We start from the raw sequence: 17,850 nt of genomic DNA, 5'->3' as shown, positions 1-17,850 counted from the left end.
TTTTTTGACGATGGTGTCAGGACGAAGTTCTAGGTCAATTCACCCCGCGGTAGGTAACAATTTGTCACGCTAAAACGGAGCCTCTTTTTTCCCGCCCGCGACCGAATCGAATCCACTGCCGATCTCTTAGCTCTAAGCTCAGGGCTTCTGTTCCTTGGCGGCAACCCACTATTAGCGCCAGTGCTGTACCATACGTAGACGTCATTGCGTGTCCGTATCGTCAAAAAACACCAGAGGCCATTCCGGCGCCACCTGTCTCAATCTCTTTTCTCTCCCTCTCCACCACTCATTGAGCTCTTCTAATGCTTTAGAACTCTTCGTCGCTATATCCCGCTTTACTTGCGCCTAATTTACCCAATGGCTACCAGTCGCCGCGCCGCAAAGGCAGCCCCTGAAGAAGATATCGCAGCCATGGACTCTACGCCGCGAACTACCACGACGCCACGCACCTCGCCCTTCCTTCCGACACCTCTCGAAAGAGCTGGGCTCGTCATCTTTCCAGCCATGCTGATCTTTGGCACTATATTTTCCATCATATCACCCCAGACGCGAGCCGCTCCATACGATCACGTCACGCAATCGCATCTGCAAGACCCGAGCTTTTCGCCAAGCTACTTTGCGCGCAAGTCCAACCTGTTCAACGTCCTTTTCGTCAAGAGAGGCTGGGCCTGGATCACTGTTGCCTTCTTTGGCTTTGTGTTTAGCCATCCCAGCACCGCGAACCTGGAACGACGTGCTCGGGCTATCTTCCGATGGTTTGCTGTTACATCCATGTGGTTTCTTGTTACGCAGTGGTGTTTTGGTCCTGCTTTGATAGATCGCGGTTTCCGATGGACAGGTGGCCGCTGCGAGCTCGCTAGAAGGGAGGTCGAGTTTGGCGTCGACAGTGTCGCGGACAAGGTCACGGCTGTGGCATGCAAGGCTGCCGGTGGAAAGTGGAAGGGTGGCCATGACATATCGGGTCATGTCTTCCTCCTCACCCTTGGCACTGCATTCCTCATGCAAGAAGTTGGCTGGGCTGTCTTGAGGTGGTCTGGCAAGCGAAACGAAGAACGATGCGTCGTTATGTCTGATGGAGCACTCAAGAGCGCCAATGTCGAGGCAGATCATGCTATCGGCGAAGGCGCGGGAGAGCCTGCACTTGGACTCGGTGGCAAATTTGCTGTCGGAGTCATGGGACTTAGCTCCTGGATGCTGTTGATGACAGCAATCTACTTCCATACCTGGTTCGAGAAGGTGAGTCGACCACGTTCCATTCCTCCGAACAATTGCTAACAGAACAGTTTACTGGACTAATGACCGCCGGTACAGCCTTTTACATTGTGTACGTGGTGCCTCGTTTTGTGCCTGGTGTGAGACAGATCGTTGGTCTGCCTGGCATATAATTGAGACGTGGCACCCATGAGTTATGTAGTGATGAGTGACGGAGCAGGGATCATAGATGTAAGATAGAGCCGATTGTATTACAGGTTTTAATTAATCAATAGACATAGGGAATTTATTTGCTGTAGAAGTGTGACTAGCTGACTCGAGATCTGCATTTGGATGTTGCCTCGTGCCATTCTGGCAGGCTGATAATATTCATCGTTGATTCATAATTCGTGCTCTTCGTGGTAATGTACCAGCACTTTATCTCCTTCGTCTGGCAGGAGACTTGGTCTTCTTGAACTCGTCCTTGATCTCATCCAATAGACCATCCACGGTCAGCACGTCAACAGCAACACCCGCAAGACTCTTGGCCACCATAAGAGACTTCTCGAAAGCAGCCTTGCTTCCAGCGGCCACTTCAAACGGCGCAGTATGGGGGCCGTTCTTGGGCACAGTTCCGTTCTCAAAAGTGATCTGGAACATGGGGGAAATAGTAGGGAAGTCCTGGCTGATGTTTCCCTGGTCTGTGGAACCACCAGGACTCCTCATCTTGTCGACTTCAGCGTCGGGGAGATCACCGCCCAGTTCCTCAAACCATCGCGTATAAGACGCAGCGAGACCGTCGTTGCTGTTCATGTTGGCATAGCCGTACGGACGCATGGTAAAGTTCATCTTTGCTCCTGTTCCGATGGCTCCGGCTTTGAAGCAGTTGTATACGCGGTCGGAGAGCTGCTCCAATTGCTCTTCGTTGGCGGATCGGAGCTGGTAACTTCCTGACGCTTCGGCTGGGATGACGTTGATACGGCTTCCGGCTGAGTGGATAATGCCGTGTACACGATCCGTCGTTCGCATCTGCTGGCGCATATAAGACAGAGCGCTGTTGGCAAGAAGGAGAGCGTCTTGAGCGTTGATACCCTCCCAAGGTCCGGCTGCAGCGTGGGCTTCGCGACCTGTGTATGTAACGTCGAAGCGATCCGTCGACTGGGCGAGCATGAACGGGGTATCGGGGGCATTGCTGGGGTGGGAGATGAGGGAGATGTCAATCTTTGCGTCTTTAAAGACACCAGCCTCAAGCATCTTGACTTTTCCACCAAAGGACTCTTCAGCTGGTGTGCCAAAGAGAATGACTTTTCCACCAAGCTTCTCCTCGCGCATGATCTCCGCTGCAGCCAATGCTCCACCAAGCGAGGCCGTAGCGATCAAGTTGTGGCCACACGCATGACCGAGACCCTCAAGAGCATCATACTCAGCATTGAAGCTCACCACAGGGCCGTCGCCGGAGCCTTCAAAGACGGCCATGAAAGCAGTGTCGATTCCGCCGACGGTGTCTGTGACTTTCCATCCTTTCTGCTTCGTCATGTATGTTGTGAGAAGCTTGTGGGCTTTGAACTCTTTGTACCCGAGTTCGGGGTTGTCGTGGATGTTCTTGTTGATTGACCAGAGCTCCTTGTCAAGAGAGTCGACATACTTGGAGACTGTGTCTGTGTATGGACTTGCTCCGTTCTTCTTTTGCCGGGGTGTGAGAGAGGTTTGTGATGATGATACTGGGGTGCCGAGCAATGCGAGGCCATAGACAAAGGCAGCAAGGCCTTTTGTCTGAGACAGGTAGACCATGATGGCGGGATTGAAGCTGTTTGTAGTAGAGCACAATCTCGCAAGTCAATGGCTCGATCTTGACACTGGCCAGGATGACGACCCAACATGTTACCGACGAGAAGATCGACCTTCTTATACATGTTCACCGTCCAAGATTCATGTTGCTGATAAGATCGGCCAATTCGAGATACGAACGATCCAACGTTAGGAACTAGAATTGTTGTCCGAAACTCCACATTGTCAATCCCCCGCTCAAGATTCGGGAACTACCTTCCTAGCTGGGATATAGATCAAGGCAATCTTTAGAGTTATTAGTTAGCAGATTCTTGGAGATATCTTTCACCCCGCTCTAAACCCTGCTTCAACTACAAGATCTTGGTGCCGTGCCATGACTGGCTTTCCATTGAGCCAGGATATAGTTCTGAGTTTCCGCTTAAGTGACTGATGTTTGTTATCTTATTGCCGTGACTGAAAGCCGGCTGTTTGTTATCCGCGGAGTCTTGACCGCTGTTTGTATATTAGTCTTTTGTGTTGATAGAAGATCGAAGTATTCAGTTGACATTTAAATAAAGAAGCCCATAACATCTCAACGTGAAACAATGTTTGTCTGAAGAGTCGACACGTGACCTGTCGTATCAGCATAAACATATAGCAACGCCTTTCAACAAAGTCCAAGGTTCTCGGTATATTTGGTGGTTTCGATAGCAAATCTCAAAACCACAACAATCTGATTGCCATGAACAACACTATCACCCTACTAAAAATGGCTTCCTCAGAATGATATCCTTTTTCATCGCTGAATAGGTTTTACTCATTGTACCAAAGCTGTTGGTTACACCTGTGGTTGGTATCACCTCTGGTTGGTGTTACCCAAATATATGTACGATGCACATGGTAAGACTTACCAAGAACTTCAAAGCCTCTCCTGCAAGTAAGATATACATAACTGGGTATGCACACACTCCGAATCCCGAGATTCATCAGAGAACAAGCCGTCTCATCCGATGTTGGCCAATAGATTGTATACCTCACTGTGAAACATATGCTTGATAATAAACACGCTTATGGCATGTTTAGACAAGACTCCGCTGATGTGACCTACAGTTCCTTGGTTTAAACCGATGTTACTCACTATCTTTAGATGTCCGTTGAAATAAGCTGCCGAGTGACATGAAACAATACCTAGCACATATCTCGTCCCAAGTGCCGAACTGCCGGCGGCTCATGGAAACAAGCCGCCAAGCGATCTTCGGGCCGTATTTACGGGGTCTAAGCGTGGCTTTTTACCAAATGCTATTGGTGCAAACTTGCAACCATCACAAGAAAGCAGCAAAAGCCCAACGACTGCTTGATTCTCGTATGTCCGAAATTACGGCCTCGCGGCTTTGTTCGCCTATCTAACTATACTTAGCTGATGATACTATACAGAATAGGCGGAACTTTTGTTCATCGTTCCAGTAGCAATCAGGGCAAGGACAGCCTTGTGCTGACATCACGACCTCGGGGAGCTCGGCTTCAGGCGATCATCACCACGATCGTCTCAATAATCCGTGCGCCATCGCTTTTTCGGTCCCGAGTTCGGCAACAGCCTATCATGGCCAATCCAGCGACGCTGTTGCGATTACACTATTGTCAAGGCCTGGTTGCTTAAAAATAACTATAAAAGAAGCAGTTCAGCACGTCCATAGCTTCTTTCCAAGCATCAAGCTCATCTCATCAACTTCAGCGGTCATAGAGACAGCCTTCCTCATCATGACACTTCGAAACGCTTTGTTCAAGGCCTTACTGGCTTCAGTCACCGTCTCTCATGGTCTGGCCCTTCCTGCTCCCCAGTAAGTCCCCATTGACCATGTTGTCAAGCTCAATCTAAGCTCGATCAACAGGATGGGAAACTATGGAGAGAACAAAGGCCCAGTAGGAGGAGTTGATCCCCCGACTCCGACTGTCACCTCAACGAGCGGTTCTCTGTATGGCGACTCCAGCCTGCTGGGCGGCAATGCTCCTTTACCTGACCCAGACAAGTCAGACTCCGCCGTGGTCAAAGATCCAAAGCTCGTCAAAGGCCAGAAGGCAGATGCCAAGCTTGGAGTATACCTAGACTTTGACGACGTTGACGTCCCCCAGCCAATGCGTGGGGGACTAGGTGCCACTGATCCTGGTCCTCGGACATATGAGTACGAGAAGCTCAACCCCGATCTATATGCGCCTCCGGGCACAGATACTGGAGATGTCCCGAACGCTATGTGGCCGCTGGGTCTTTCCCACAACCGTCTTGGCAGCGAGCCTGGCGCTGGATGGGCAAGACAGCAGAACCAAGCTGTTCTCCCTGCAGCAACCGCCATGGCTGGAGTAGACATGCGTCTTGCTCCCAATGCCTACCGTGAACTGCACTGGCATACATCCGCCGAGTGGTCTCTGGTCACCAAAGGCTGTCTCCGTGTGGCTGCCATGAACGAAGAAGGCAAGAGCTTCGTCGATGATCTCTGCGCAGGCGATGTCTGGTTCTTCCCTCCTGGTGTTCCTCACAGTCTCCAGGCCTTTGACGAAGGAGTTGAGTTTCTACTCGTGTTTAACGATGGCAAATTCTCAGAGGATGAGACTTTCCTGGTATCTGAGACGTTTCTACGAAACCCTGTTTCCGTTCTGGCCAAGAACTTCAAGACAGACACATCTGCCTTTAAGAATCTTCCAAAGGATCAGCTTTACGTGAGTACTCTGCCCCGATCTATCTGATTATATACTAATGCACTTATAGATTTTCAACGGAACTCCAGCGCCTAAGGATATCAAGGAGCAGACCGTGACAGGTTCAGCAGGCGCTTTGACGGGCAAGGAATCATACACGTACCACTGGTCTCAGCAGAAACCACACACCGTCCCTGGAGGATCAGTCAAGATCATCGACCCTACGACATTCCCCATCGCTGAAGGCTTCTCAGCCGCTCTTGTCGTGGTCCAACCCGGAGCAGTCCGCGAAATCCACTGGCACACGACTTCCGATGAATGGAGCTACTTCCTCCAGGGAAGCGGCCGCGTGACCGTCTTCAAAGCACCCGAGTCGGCACGCACCTTTGACTTTACAGCCGGAGGAGTTGGATACATCCCAGCTGCCAACAGCCACTATGTCGAGAACACCGGAGACACGGATTTGATTTTCCTTGAGGTTCTCCAGGCGCCCAAGTTCTCGGACATCTCTGTAGCGCAGTGGTTGGCTTTGACGCCGCGACAGGTTGTCAAGGACCACCTGCATGTTTCAGACGAGTTCTTGGATTCGTTGCCAAAGGAGAAGGAGTTTATCAAGGTTGGAAACGTGGATATGACAGCCATTGCGGAGGAGGGAAAGAATTAAGCACGAGGGCATGGTCGGGATGGTTTTAGTACAGGAAACGAAACAGTAGATGATGATAGATGATCACTTGAGTCAATGTAAGCCTTACACATGTTCAGAGTTACCACTTGTGATGAGTTATCCAGTTATCTGGAGTGTCTCCTTAATGTGCTGGTAAGTTATCGATACACCATACATGGATATATGCCATCTTTCGAGTGTTTGATAGAATAAAGTTTGTTTCGAATCACATTGAAGAATTGGTGTAGTTGTTTCGTGTACACCACACTCAATTTCACTATACCGGAGTTTTGATCATCTGAAAAGTGTGAATACCGATGATAGAGCTGTTCATCGCGACAGATTCTGTAATATTGCCTATTGTGTCAGAAGTTCCCATCGCCTGGATTAAAATTGTGACTTGTCAACGTTTTCAATAGTTTCCTCGGTCTGAAACATGGCAATTGATAGCTTGTCTGTACTTTATTGAGGCTCTTGTCATATCGGTATAGGGTGGCTTGCTGACTAAGGATTTCATGATGTTGGTTGATGGTGTTTTCGGGTGGTTGGGATCAAGCTAAATCGTAGCCGCACGCAGGTTTCAGCTGTCACAATGGTTTGACTTTTAAATTTTTGACCAGTCGGCAATGTTCCAGGGGCGTAGTTATCAGAGGCAATTGATGTTGAAATCGCACAAAGTTTCATTGCAACTGTAAGTAGATAGGTACTACAGAGTCGATTCCATTGGGAGACTTTAATAACTACACTCAACAGCTGGTAAAAGAAAGTGAATTAGAACGAGTTCAGCCCAGGATATCATATTGTCAAGGGTGAGTTAATGTGTCCGTATTCGCGGTGTGATAGAATTTGTTGATCATGGCGCTTGCCCAAGACATTCTGATAAAGCGGTGAGATGACCATGAGGGGGGTTTTTGGGGTTTGCTTTTGGGGATGACTAGGTATTGTTACGACCGGTTTACTGTCTGGTTTCTGTTCAATTGCAAGTTTGTACAAGTGAATCAGTAGAACATACAGCGATTGTATCATCAACTCATCCTGCTTGTGTCCAAACTTGGTCTGTAGTTGAGAGCCAGGCAAGACAGTTGTTGACAAGGTTCTCGTTTCCCTATCTTTAGCGCTGTCGATGAAGCCACTCTCACCCCAGCCAATTGGGGGACTAGGGGACCTAGAGGAGGGGGGGAACAAAACATGGGTCAAAAAGTCCAAGTCACACAATTGATCTAATTTGCCACAAAAAGGAGAAGCGAGATAAACAATTTGGGTTGGGGAGGGGAGACAACAAACAACATGGAACGACAACGACAAGGCAACCACTGATGACAAGAGATACTGCAGGTACCGCTGAGCCCATAACTGCAGTTGACTGGATTCATTGAGTTTCAGTTATTCTGTAGCCTGAACTCACAACAACTGGTAGGTCTGTAGGTATAGCTCCAGATAGCTCAAGCTTAGCTTGGTCTAGTCAACAGCTACCCCCATCAAAACATGGACACATATCCACATAATCGATTGGCAGACAATTAAACACGAGCTCTTCTTCCTCCCACCTCCCACTGTACTCCCCTGCTCTACTGTAAGACCCAGAAGCCCATAGCAACTGAATCAAGAGTGAAGAAAAAAAAGAAATTGCAATACCAAATATTCAGTTATCCGACACCTAATAAGTGACCTCGTTCCATCCAATTATATGTACACAATCGTGCCACTAGTACCTCTACCGCCTCTCTTCTTTCCTTCCGTTAGTAACCCCCCCCTTACCCCCCTCCTTTCTCCTTCCCCAGGCACCGGAATTCTCCTTCATTTTACTTTTAGGCACCATTTTACGTGTGTTTTAAAGGAGACTTTTCTTTCTCTTGCCTCGACCTTCAGTGAAACGACCAGACCCAAAGACACCTCACGTACAAACACAAACGCACACACACACACAACACATTAATCAACTAAATCTGTCAAGATGCGTGAGATTGTAAGATTTAACTTCTGACTGACGCTTTGTCACTCAACCAAACTGACTTTTTCTTTCTCAGGTCCACGTCCAGGTCGGCCAATGTGTAAGGGCGAACCCACCACCAAAAAAAACCTTGAGGGACATATGTTGAGTTGATGAATCTTTGTAGGGCAACCAAGTCGGTTCCAGCTTCTGGTAAGTCTTTTTTTATAAGCTTTAAGCTCAATTGAATCCTTGAAACCTAGATCTAACCGTATTTCCAGGTCCACCGTCTCCAAGGAGCACGGTATTGATGGCAGCGGCGCGTGAGTCAACAACGTCACCGACTTTATGCCTCACACTTTTGTCTAACCTGAACATCAGATACCACGGAACTTCAGACCAGCAGCGTGAGCGCATCAACGTCTACTTTGCTGAGGTGAGTACCAATTGCAGTATATTGCAATTGCAAATTTCAACGTGATTCCTAACTTTCTCAGGGCGGCAACGACAAGTACGTCCCCCGTGCTGTTCTGGTCGATCTTGAGTCCGGCCCCCAGGATGCCATCCGCGCCGGCCCTCTAGGCCAGCTGTTCCGCCCCGACAACTTCGTCGCCGGTGAGGCCAGTGCCGGAAACAACTGGGCCAAGGGTCATTACACCGAGGGTGCCGAGCTCGTTGAGGAGGCCATCGATGTTGTTCGTCGCGAGGTTGAGAACTGTGACCACCTTCAGGGTTTCCAGCTGACGCACTCTCTCGGCGGTGGTACCGGTTCCGGTATGGGAACGCTTCTTCTGTCCAAGATCCGCGAGGAGTTCCCCGATCGCATGATGGCCACCTTTTCCGTTATGCCCTCGCCCAAGGTTTCCGACACCGTTGTTGAACCTTACAACGCCACTTTGTCTCTGAACCAGCTCGTCGAGAACTCTGACGAGACCTTCTGTATCGATAACGAGGCTCTGTACGATATCTACGAGAGGACCCTCAAGATCGCCGATCCTTCGTACGCCGATCTCAACTACCTGATTTCCACCGTCATGGCCGGTGTGACGACATGTTTCCGATTCCCCGGACAGCTCAACTCGGATCTGCGAAAGCTCGCTGTTAACATGATTCCGTTCCCCCGACTTCACTTCTTCATGGTCGGATTTGCCCCTCTGACTGGTCGCAACATGAAGACTTTCCAGCACGTTACCGTCCCCGGCCTTGCTCAGCAGATTTTCGACAACAAGAACATCATGGCCGCTGCCGATTTCCGCAACGGACGATACCTCGCTTGTTCCGCCATCTTGTAAGTTTTGAAACTGACCAAATTTCAAAAACACAAAAACTAATGAAATTCCCAGCCGCGGACGTCTCTCAACAAAGGAGATCGAGGACCAGATGCTCAAGGTTCAGACCAAGAACTCCGAGTACTTTGTCGACTGGATCCCCAACAACGTCCAAACTTCCGTCTGTTCCGTGCCTCCCCGCGGTCTCGACATGTCCGCCACTTTCGTTGGCAACTCCACCGCCGTCCAGGAGATCTTCAAGCGTGTCGACGACCAGTTCTCAGCCATGTTCCGACGCAAGGCTTTCTTGCATTGGTACACAAGCGAGGGTATGGACGAGATGGAATTCACCGAGGCCCAGTCCAACTTGCACGACTTGGTTTCCGAGTACCAGCAATACCAAGACGCCGACATCGACGACGAGGCTGAGGAGTACGAGGAGGGTGAGCCCGAGGAGTACGAGGGTTGAATATTGGTTGGGAACGTTGGTTAACATCATGACTATTTGGTTTATATCCTCACTACTACCCTCAAAATGTTTCTCATCCCCTTCTTCGTTATACACACATTTAAAACAGAAATTGGTTCACCAGGCCTGACTAAATTGGCCATATTAATAACAGGCGTGTTTTTAAGCACGATTTCTAAAGATTCTTCCCAAAAGCGGTTTCCTTCAGACTTTTACTTCCATAAAGACTACTCTATTCCTTAGGAATGTCTACATACATCTTCGCAAAGCCAGTGTTGTTCCACTCTCCAGTCTCGGTGTTGAGACTAACGTTGGTGTGAGTGATTTCCCCATAACGAAGAGCACCAGACTCTGCACGACCGCCGGCAACAGGTCGCTTGAGATGGTTCTCACCAGAAACGACAGTGAAGTTGGCCAAAGGAATGTCCCACGAGTTACGGGTAGCGACAGAGGGGGAACCTGAAAATATTAGTGAAACTGCCTTGACATCCAAGTTGGGAACTCACCGTAGAATCGAGATGTGACATTCTTGGAATTGACGTCGAGGATGAAGTATCCACGGTAGTAGCCTTCCTGCCATTGCAGCTCGGGGTTCTTTTCAACTCTAGATCGAGAGGATTTACCGGCCGTGGGCTCGATTGGACCGTCGATACCACTAGAACTGACAGCGGTTCCAGCAAACTCAACTCCGATGCTTCCGGCGCCAGTCTTGTTGTCGTATTCCTTGGTTCCCAGCCAGACGAGGTCCGAGACCTAAAGTATGTTAGTTGATATCCAACAGCGTAGAGTCAGACATACCCAGTTCTGGTGGCTGTCACCAGCGAGGAACACATTGTTGTTAATGTCGTTGTTGTACAGATGCTCAAGAGTTCGGTTTCGGTTCGCGACGTAGCCCTGCAAAAGTCAGATAACGAGAAAGACAGGTATTGTAGTTTGAAACTTACGTTCCAATTATCACCAGAAATAATCTCACCGGAACCATAATTCTCAGTGATACGTGAAAAGATGATTTGGTTGCCAACGATTCGCCAAGTAGCACCTCGCTCCTTGGACTCGCTCAGAGATCTGTAAAACCAGTTCTCTTGACGACTTCCCATGAGTGTTCGGCTGGGATCGTCACTGATCATTGTGATATATTCATCGTTCCATTCCAGTGAAGTGATACTGCGGTCATAGTTTCGCGTGTCGAGAATGATGAGGTCGAGGAGCTTGCCCATTTTGAAAGATCTCCATACACGGAGACCATCGTCCAAGTCGGTTTGGCTATAAACAGTATCAGTAAAAGCCGAGCACAAAGACACCAGTTCACAACATACCGGATAGGCATCCACTCAAAGTAAGCTCGTACAGCGTTCACTTTTCGAGTATCGACGCTGACTTTCTTTCCGGATTTAAGAAAAGAGTCCTCAGTATTATTCAGGCCAGAAAACCCATCTCTGTAACCATTGTTTGCAAACTCTGCATAGTTGTTAGATAGGCGCCCCTGACAGAGTGTAAACATACCGTGGTCATCCCAAGTTGGAATCCAAGCAAAATCTTTGGATAGAAGCTGTAGATCTGGGTCGGTTCGGTACTGTAACATGTGAGAGTCCGGCTTACACAGCGGTCGTCCGGAGATCGTACCTGTCCATGACGAGTTCGGTAATCGTGAAGCGTACGGATTTCCCACTTGGGATTGCTGGCTCTTTCGCCAAGTTTGCCATACTCGTAGATATAGTCTCCCAAATGAATAACATAGTCATGCTCGTCCTTTCTAGCCGCATTCCCATAAGCATTGAAGTAACCATTGGCTGGGCTGGTCAGCGAATTTCAAACTTGAACGAGCCTGATGGAGGCGGTGGGCAATACTCACGATAGTTACTGCAAGAGAAAACTGCAAAGCTTAGATCGGAAACGTCGTCGTCCGCTGTAGGAGCAGTCTTTGTACGGCCGACAGGGCTTTTGTTGTCCGAGTCGCAGACGGAAAATTGATAATAATAAGTGGTGAGAGGCTGTAAGCTATCGGCTTCAACCTGGAAGAGTTAGCCTTGTTCAATGGAGCAATCCTTTGGCTCTCACCTTGATAGTATAATCGATATCAGATGTAGTGTAAGCCCGACCGCTAGCCACCGACTTTCCTTGATCCACAGAAAGGTTGGAGTCAGAGACGACCCATTCCACGCAGATAGGGTGAGGATCGGCCTTGATGTACTTCTCAGTCTCGTGGCTGTAGAGTCCAGCAGTACCGTTTACGGCGTTGTTACTTAGACTTGAATCAAGGGAAGGGGCAATGCGAGTCCATAGGATAACGCTTTCGGGCCAAGGATCTCCAGAGGCGACGCCATGGGTGAAGTTGAGTTGGGATGCAGCGTAGGGTGTGTTGCCCCGTTTCAAGGAACGGCGCTTGATTAGAGGAACGTTCAAACCGAGTCGATCATGACGACGAGACGGACTGGCATAGTTCAGATTTCCATTGAACTCAGCCACCACAGCTGTAGGCAAAAGGCCACAGGCACAAAGGATCGCAGCAATCTTCATGTCGAGTTTGGTGAAACCGTTGACAACAAAAGAAGGTTGGAACCGTTTGCGCATCCGTCTCGCCTCGCCTCGTCTCGCTTTTAAACGTGAGGGATTGCCATCTAAACCACGCACTCGTCATCAGTATGCAGGTTCCCATAGAGAGGTCGTTATCGACAGCCAACAAACTAACCAAGCTTGCACACGTTCCAAGCAGTCTAGTGCATCACCGTTGGTGTTGCATGTCTGTGGCACGCTTGTGTAACTGAGCCCTGGCATTTGCGTGAACAAAAGAGATAGAGATGTGACGATCTAAGTGACCAGTGGAAAAGATAAGAATGTTAAGCATCGAATGTTAGAGGCAGTTGCAATCCACGTGCCGTTGAGATGGAAGGTGCAGTCACACCGTGGTGTTGTTCCCCACGCTCATTGGTTGTGCGACTGGTGTCTACTTTTTCTGTACTGACCCAACCTTTGGTAAAGCAAATTGAACTCTGAGTTTTAGGATAAAAAGATAAACAACAAAGGAGCATGGTCTCTATAGTATAAGATAATTTACTTGCTATTTCAGTCTCTTGATGCTTCCAACGGTCGCTGCTCTCCCCCCTCCGCGTTATCCGCTTTGTTATCCACTGGCCTTAACATCACAGGCTGCGCATTGCCCTCCTTGTCGAAAGTAGCTTGACCAATCTCCTTAAACCCCAACTTTTCGTAAAGCGGCCTGCCTGAATTGCTAGACACAAGTACTGCTGGTACCCTTTCCTCATCAGCTCGATCGATACCCCATTGCGTCAGACGCCGTCCAATACCGGTCCTTTGACACTTAGGAGAAACGCCTAGCCAGGATAGACCCCAACGCTCTTCGGGATAATAGCTCTCTGCTACTTTTGCGCCGGTGGCCAAGTACTGTAAGGCGTTTGTCGATACTAAATTGGTATCGGGACCGCCAGTGATAGTTTCGTAGAAATTGCTCATCGTTGTCTTGATTCTCATAAGCTCTGTTTCGGTTTCGGTTAATACGTTTCCTAGTCACAAGTGAAAGAAAGGTCACTCACTCTTATCCCAAGTATCTCCTTGCCAGCTCTGAGCGAGATAGCTCGATCCATAACGAGCCCAAACAGCAAAAGCAACAAACTCGCCATCACTTTCTCTTCTCGCCGCAAGTATGATAGAACCCGGCTTTCCATACTCTTCGCGGAAGTTAGTTGACCAAGCTTCTCGGAAGCACTCAGGGTGTTCAAAGCGCTTTGGTAGGACAAGAGCGTAGAGGGGATCGTCTGCGAAGCATTCGCAAGCCAGGTTGACGAGTTTGTAGGCTTCCTGGAGCGAACTGATTCGCACAATCTTCAGAGACGTTGTTGACAAACTCATCTTGTGCGCTTGATGTGGAAGATACTAAAATTTGATTATTTCCAGATTTTATAGTTGTTTGTTTCGTTATGTATGGTATCTGAAAGATACTGTCTGTCGGGTTTTTCGTTAACGCCGTGACAATATCTTGGAGTCTTCTAAAGCGTGAACACTGACCTTGATGCTCCTTCTCTGTTATCTTTAGATTCTGATAGAAAGAAAGGGCGGCATGCATACATAATAGGACATGGAATAGACTTTTAAATACTCGTCTGATCCTGGCATAGTTGTTGTCAAGAGTCGTGTCTCTTATGTCACGCTTGTTCCAAATGGGTCTTGTCTAGCCACTCTGAGTGGCTGCGTCGTATTGATACGCAACAAGGACTTGAGGGTACAAAAATAAAGAGCCTAATAATGTCCTATGACTATTCATCTTTTATGCTTTTTAGTCTAGTACTGATCGTCTAATTCGCCGGTTCTCATCGCCAAGACAAAGCAATTCACTCCCACAAATGTCTCCATAGTCTCTGCTTCATTTGTATCTGATCGTTGATTTCAAATGGAGTCTCCTCTCGGAGGACTAGTCCGAGAATGCGCGGGGTACAATCGAATAGCAATTCAAAGCGTGGATTGAATTCTAGTCTCGGGTGTTGGTTGTTGGCTATCAAGAACGCGATACCATGAGAACTGTTGAGCAGCCGATGAATGGCAGAGGACATCATGCGGATATTGGGACTGGAAGCGAATGAAGGGCGGCGCCGGATGATTTCATCACACCCCTCAAGAAGAAATATGGCTCCTCATCTAATCGAGAGGTCGAGCGCTTGGTACAAGGTAACTTCGACTTGTTGCTTGTCGTTGCCCAGTTCGTCGACCCTCGTGGCATAAAAACACGCTTTCATACTTTCGGCAACTGGGCTTTTGTCAGCATAAGGAACAACGGCCTTGTAGAAATTGGAATTTTCACTATTCACAACAGTAGACGTCTTTCCAGACCCAGCTTCGCCTGTCAAAAGTATAGACAGTCCTTCCGGGAGGTCAGAAAGAATAGAATGCATGTCTTCTGTTCCAGCAAGGGATTAGAGGAATGGCTTGTCGATTTCATGGTCAAGGCTAAGTTTTCCAAGCGTTTCAAGACCATTTGTCTGCTAGTCCGGGATTCCGATACCATCAACACGAAAGTAACCTGTGACATAGCTGTAGGGAAAGGGCTGGCTTTGGTCTAGTTACCCCATTACTTCGTTATCAAGTAGAAACCCGGTATAAATTTTGGACAGTACTCCCAGATATTAGTCCAATCATTCTATTCCGGGTTTGGTCAGGCTATTTGATCGACATGTGGTCTCATCGGTATTGGGGAACAGGATAATTCGTTCGGCCGGCCGGATCTGTGCTTATTGCGAAAGAATGTAATCAGGTGCCTGTAGAAGGGGGCAAGTTAGTCAGTAAGCTTGCGGTGAAGGGTTGGAGGCATGTTTAATACTTTACAGCTTGAATAGCGTTCTGCCGCCCAGGCTATAGTATAGTTCGATATGCATCTTTCAGCAGAAAACATCGATTGGGTGATACAGCCGGTCGAGTCCTTCGTTTATCGTGTAAGACGAGCCGGAAGTATTACTCCTGCTACACGCTGAGATAGGGCTGAGCACCAGGGAATCCTCAATACGCTTCTTGGTTCTGGTTCCGTTTTTCGTCCCATTCGCACCTCACTGTGTAAGTGTTCTCTGGAGTTTCGATTCTCACGATCAAGTATAAGTCGTAATAGATCTGTATATATCTATGTATATCTCACTTGTGTTAGCTCAACTGGCATTCTAATGTCATAGGAGGGGATCAAATGAGCTGCAAACATAATCCAAGCAACAAGGAACGTACCTTTCTATCACAACCTACCTAGGTCGGAATTAGACAGAAGCTGGGAGTTTAAACACCTCGCATGTGTTGCCTCTGGGTTCTCTGAGTTTGCAAAGTGCGCCGAGACTTGTCTCCATGTCAACAAGGGTCACCGAAACGTATGCAACCTCACCGAGTCTTCTACCGGTAACGGGACTTGACACGACGCCAGTATAGATTACCTTGGCTGCTAGATCGTCGGTCTCGCCGTTGAGGGCAAGTCCACAGGCGACGGCTTGAAACTATATGATACAAGGCTTGTTAGCGACTGCATATAGTAGGAGACAACACACCTCTTACCTGGAAGACATATCTCATCACTTTCCCGGCACGGACAATTTCTTCGGTCTGCAACAAGGCAGCAGTCATATATGTAGCAAGTGGTTCAAGTTGGGGCTTTGCAGCAATAAGGAGAGATTGGATGTGAGAAACAGTGTCTGGAATTGTTTCCTATATTAGGTAGCCTGCCGATGCCATTCTCATGTTTCTTCCCGCCGCCTTCATTCCCGATTCCTTACAGAAGTCCAAACCAGTTTGGGAGACCAGCGCCGGCTGCATAGCCAAGATCGTATTCCATATACGCATCGTCCTTTGGGGTTCCATCGGTGTAATGGGAATTCAAATCAACCTATTGGAGAAAAAGCGTTGTTAGTTAAAATCCAGCTCCAGTCGACGCTTTCAGGCGGTATCAGACTTACATTTGATCCTAGGACTCGTCGTGAGAGGGTTGAGTTCCCAGTAAGGTCAAGGGCCTTCCATGGGCGCTTGCATAGCCGATGAACCATCACAGCATACCTGAAAAGCAAGACAACTTGGTTGAGCCAGTTCTTGACGTACAGCCACTTTGCACCCAGTTCGTTCAGCTTCTTGATTGTGTCATACATCTGCCGATGAGGAGCATCTTATCGATTGTGTCATACATCAGCTTATGAGCAGAAATGTGAAGCATTGTGTATTGGCATAAGTCGCTTACTACTCCGTCTGGAGTATCCCGATCAATGATAGAGTCAAATACATTGTCAACATAGGGCTTCAGAAGCCCCTGGGGGTACTTGTTCAGTCTACCCAGTGCGATGTGATCCTCCTCACAGTATACTTGAGAAGCAAGACAACTTGATCTTGAACTTGCTCAGATACGCACTTCTTGGCCCATGTAAAAGCGCAAGCCCAAGACCAAGTTGCCTTGCTTCTCAAGTATGCTGTGATCAGTCAACGACCTACGACCGCGACCACCACAGCATACTTGAAAAGCAAGACAACTTGATCTTGAGCCCGATTAGAGTAGGGATAGAATACTCAAGACCAAGCTGCCTTGCTTCTCAAGTATGCTGTGATCGGTCAACGACTTCTTCCAGTGACAGTCGAGCCACCAAACCATCACAGCATACCTGGAAGGCAAGACAGCTTGATCTTGAGCTCGACCAGAGGAGGGATCAAATACTCGAGACCAAGCTGCCTTGCCTTTCAGATATGCTGTGAAGACCCACACAGTGGTTTCTTGAGGGCGTAGGGGAGGTTTTCCGGGAATGAGGCGAATCCAAGTGACCAAGTCTCTGATGGCTGTTCAGCGGGGGATTTTCGCGTAAACGCTGACCACCTCTAACATACCGAAAGACCATATGCAAGAGGAAAGGAGGACCGCCGAGCTTTGAGCTCTGCTGAGGACATGTCTGGCGGTGGAAAGCCCAAGGCAGTGACTTGGGCGGGCTGCGAGGAGGTGAGACTGCTGAAAATAACTTGAATGTAAAACTCATGACTTACCATTTAATGGCCACAAGGGCCGCCGAGATGTACATCGAGGATGTTGTGCTTTAGCCATCGCTGAAGATCGCTGGGGGTTGGTTTGAGGCGTGGCCCCAAGGGTCAAGGCCAGCTATTCGCCGGCATCTGTGTATAGAGCTTCTAGTCTATAACGACTTCCACAAGGTGAAGGAGATGATTATGGAGTGCATAATGTCTGCAATAAAGAAGTTAGTGACCCAAGACGGAGTGCTTTCTCCAGTGAACCGTACCGTCAGGGAGCAGGTGACACTCCGCGTTTGCCGCCGCAGTTGTCGATTTCAAGATAAATCTTTAGCAGGGACCAGTGAGGGTGATTTTCTGCATGGTTTGTCATATTTTACGACGAAAA

At 48.6% G+C, this 17,850-nt stretch overlaps 7 protein-coding genes across 7 annotated transcripts; 3 read left to right on the top strand and 4 right to left on the bottom strand.

Annotated features, from left to right (window-relative positions):
- Nucleotides 1–288: 288 nt before the first annotated feature.
- FGSG_06614 (uncharacterized protein) lies at nucleotides 289–1,385 on the top strand (the record flags this gene model as incomplete). Its single annotated transcript, XM_011327930.1, has 2 exons — nucleotides 289–1,236; nucleotides 1,284–1,385. The coding sequence occupies exons 1-2, from the start codon at nucleotides 772–774 to the stop codon at nucleotides 1,383–1,385; spliced, it is 567 nt and encodes a 188-aa protein (XP_011326232.1). The 5' UTR covers nucleotides 289–771.
- Nucleotides 1,386–1,629: 244 nt separating this feature from the next.
- FGSG_06613 (uncharacterized protein) lies at nucleotides 1,630–2,982 on the bottom strand (the record flags this gene model as incomplete). The annotated part of the gene is made up of 1 exon (XM_011327929.1): nucleotides 1,630–2,982. One exon carries the CDS (start codon nucleotides 2,980–2,982, stop codon nucleotides 1,630–1,632), a length of 1,353 nt encoding a protein of 450 aa, XP_011326231.1.
- A 1,734-nt stretch (nucleotides 2,983–4,716) lies between these two features.
- On the top strand, nucleotides 4,717–6,313 carry FGSG_06612 (uncharacterized protein; the record flags this gene model as incomplete). Its single annotated transcript, XM_011327928.1, has 3 exons — nucleotides 4,717–4,796; nucleotides 4,848–5,670; nucleotides 5,720–6,313. 3 exons carry the CDS (start codon nucleotides 4,717–4,719, stop codon nucleotides 6,311–6,313), a joined length of 1,497 nt encoding a protein of 498 aa, XP_011326230.1.
- Nucleotides 6,314–8,105: 1,792 nt separating this feature from the next.
- Nucleotides 8,106–10,160, top strand: FGSG_06611 (tubulin beta chain). The gene is made up of 7 exons (XM_011327927.1): nucleotides 8,106–8,279; nucleotides 8,341–8,364; nucleotides 8,431–8,456; nucleotides 8,525–8,566; nucleotides 8,625–8,679; nucleotides 8,741–9,531; nucleotides 9,587–10,160. The coding sequence occupies exons 1-7, from the start codon at nucleotides 8,268–8,270 to the stop codon at nucleotides 9,978–9,980; spliced, it is 1,344 nt and encodes a 447-aa protein (XP_011326229.1). The 5' UTR covers nucleotides 8,106–8,267; the 3' UTR covers nucleotides 9,981–10,160.
- FGSG_06610 (uncharacterized protein) lies at nucleotides 10,156–12,497 on the bottom strand (the record flags this gene model as incomplete). Its single annotated transcript, XM_011327926.1, has 10 exons — nucleotides 10,156–10,189; nucleotides 10,238–10,439; nucleotides 10,487–10,733; nucleotides 10,779–10,874; nucleotides 10,925–11,243; nucleotides 11,297–11,438; nucleotides 11,484–11,553; nucleotides 11,604–11,770; nucleotides 11,833–11,992; nucleotides 12,039–12,497. 10 exons carry the CDS (start codon nucleotides 12,495–12,497, stop codon nucleotides 10,156–10,158), a joined length of 1,896 nt encoding a protein of 631 aa, XP_011326228.1.
- Nucleotides 12,498–13,043: 546 nt separating this feature from the next.
- On the bottom strand, nucleotides 13,044–13,847 carry FGSG_06609 (uncharacterized protein; the record flags this gene model as incomplete). Its single annotated transcript, XM_011327925.1, has 2 exons — nucleotides 13,044–13,474; nucleotides 13,532–13,847. The coding sequence occupies 2 exons, from the start codon at nucleotides 13,845–13,847 to the stop codon at nucleotides 13,044–13,046; spliced, it is 747 nt and encodes a 248-aa protein (XP_011326227.1).
- Nucleotides 13,848–16,233: 2,386 nt separating this feature from the next.
- Nucleotides 16,234–16,603, bottom strand: FGSG_12947 (uncharacterized protein; the record flags this gene model as incomplete). The annotated part of the gene is made up of 2 exons (XM_011327924.1): nucleotides 16,234–16,347; nucleotides 16,418–16,603. 2 exons carry the CDS (start codon nucleotides 16,601–16,603, stop codon nucleotides 16,234–16,236), a joined length of 300 nt encoding a protein of 99 aa, XP_011326226.1.
- Nucleotides 16,604–17,850: the final 1,247 nt, after the last annotated feature.

This window comes from Fusarium graminearum, chromosome 4 (genome assembly GCF_000240135.3).
Source record: "Fusarium graminearum PH-1 chromosome 4, whole genome shotgun sequence".
NCBI lineage: Eukaryota > Fungi > Ascomycota > Sordariomycetes > Hypocreales > Nectriaceae > Fusarium > Fusarium graminearum.
This window is presented reverse-complemented; position numbering and strand designations above follow the sequence as displayed.

What these genes read in the sequence shown, in the direction of transcription:
- FGSG_06611 (XM_011327927.1), top strand. An exon ending in ACGTCCAGGTCGGCCAATGT is followed by an intron (nt 8,365 to 8,430) that starts GTAAGGGCGAAC and finishes GAATCTTTGTAG; the next exon opens with GGCAACCAAGTCGGTTCCAG. An exon ending in TCAACGTCTACTTTGCTGAG is followed by an intron (nt 8,680 to 8,740) that starts GTGAGTACCAAT and finishes TAACTTTCTCAG; the next exon opens with GGCGGCAACGACAAGTACGT.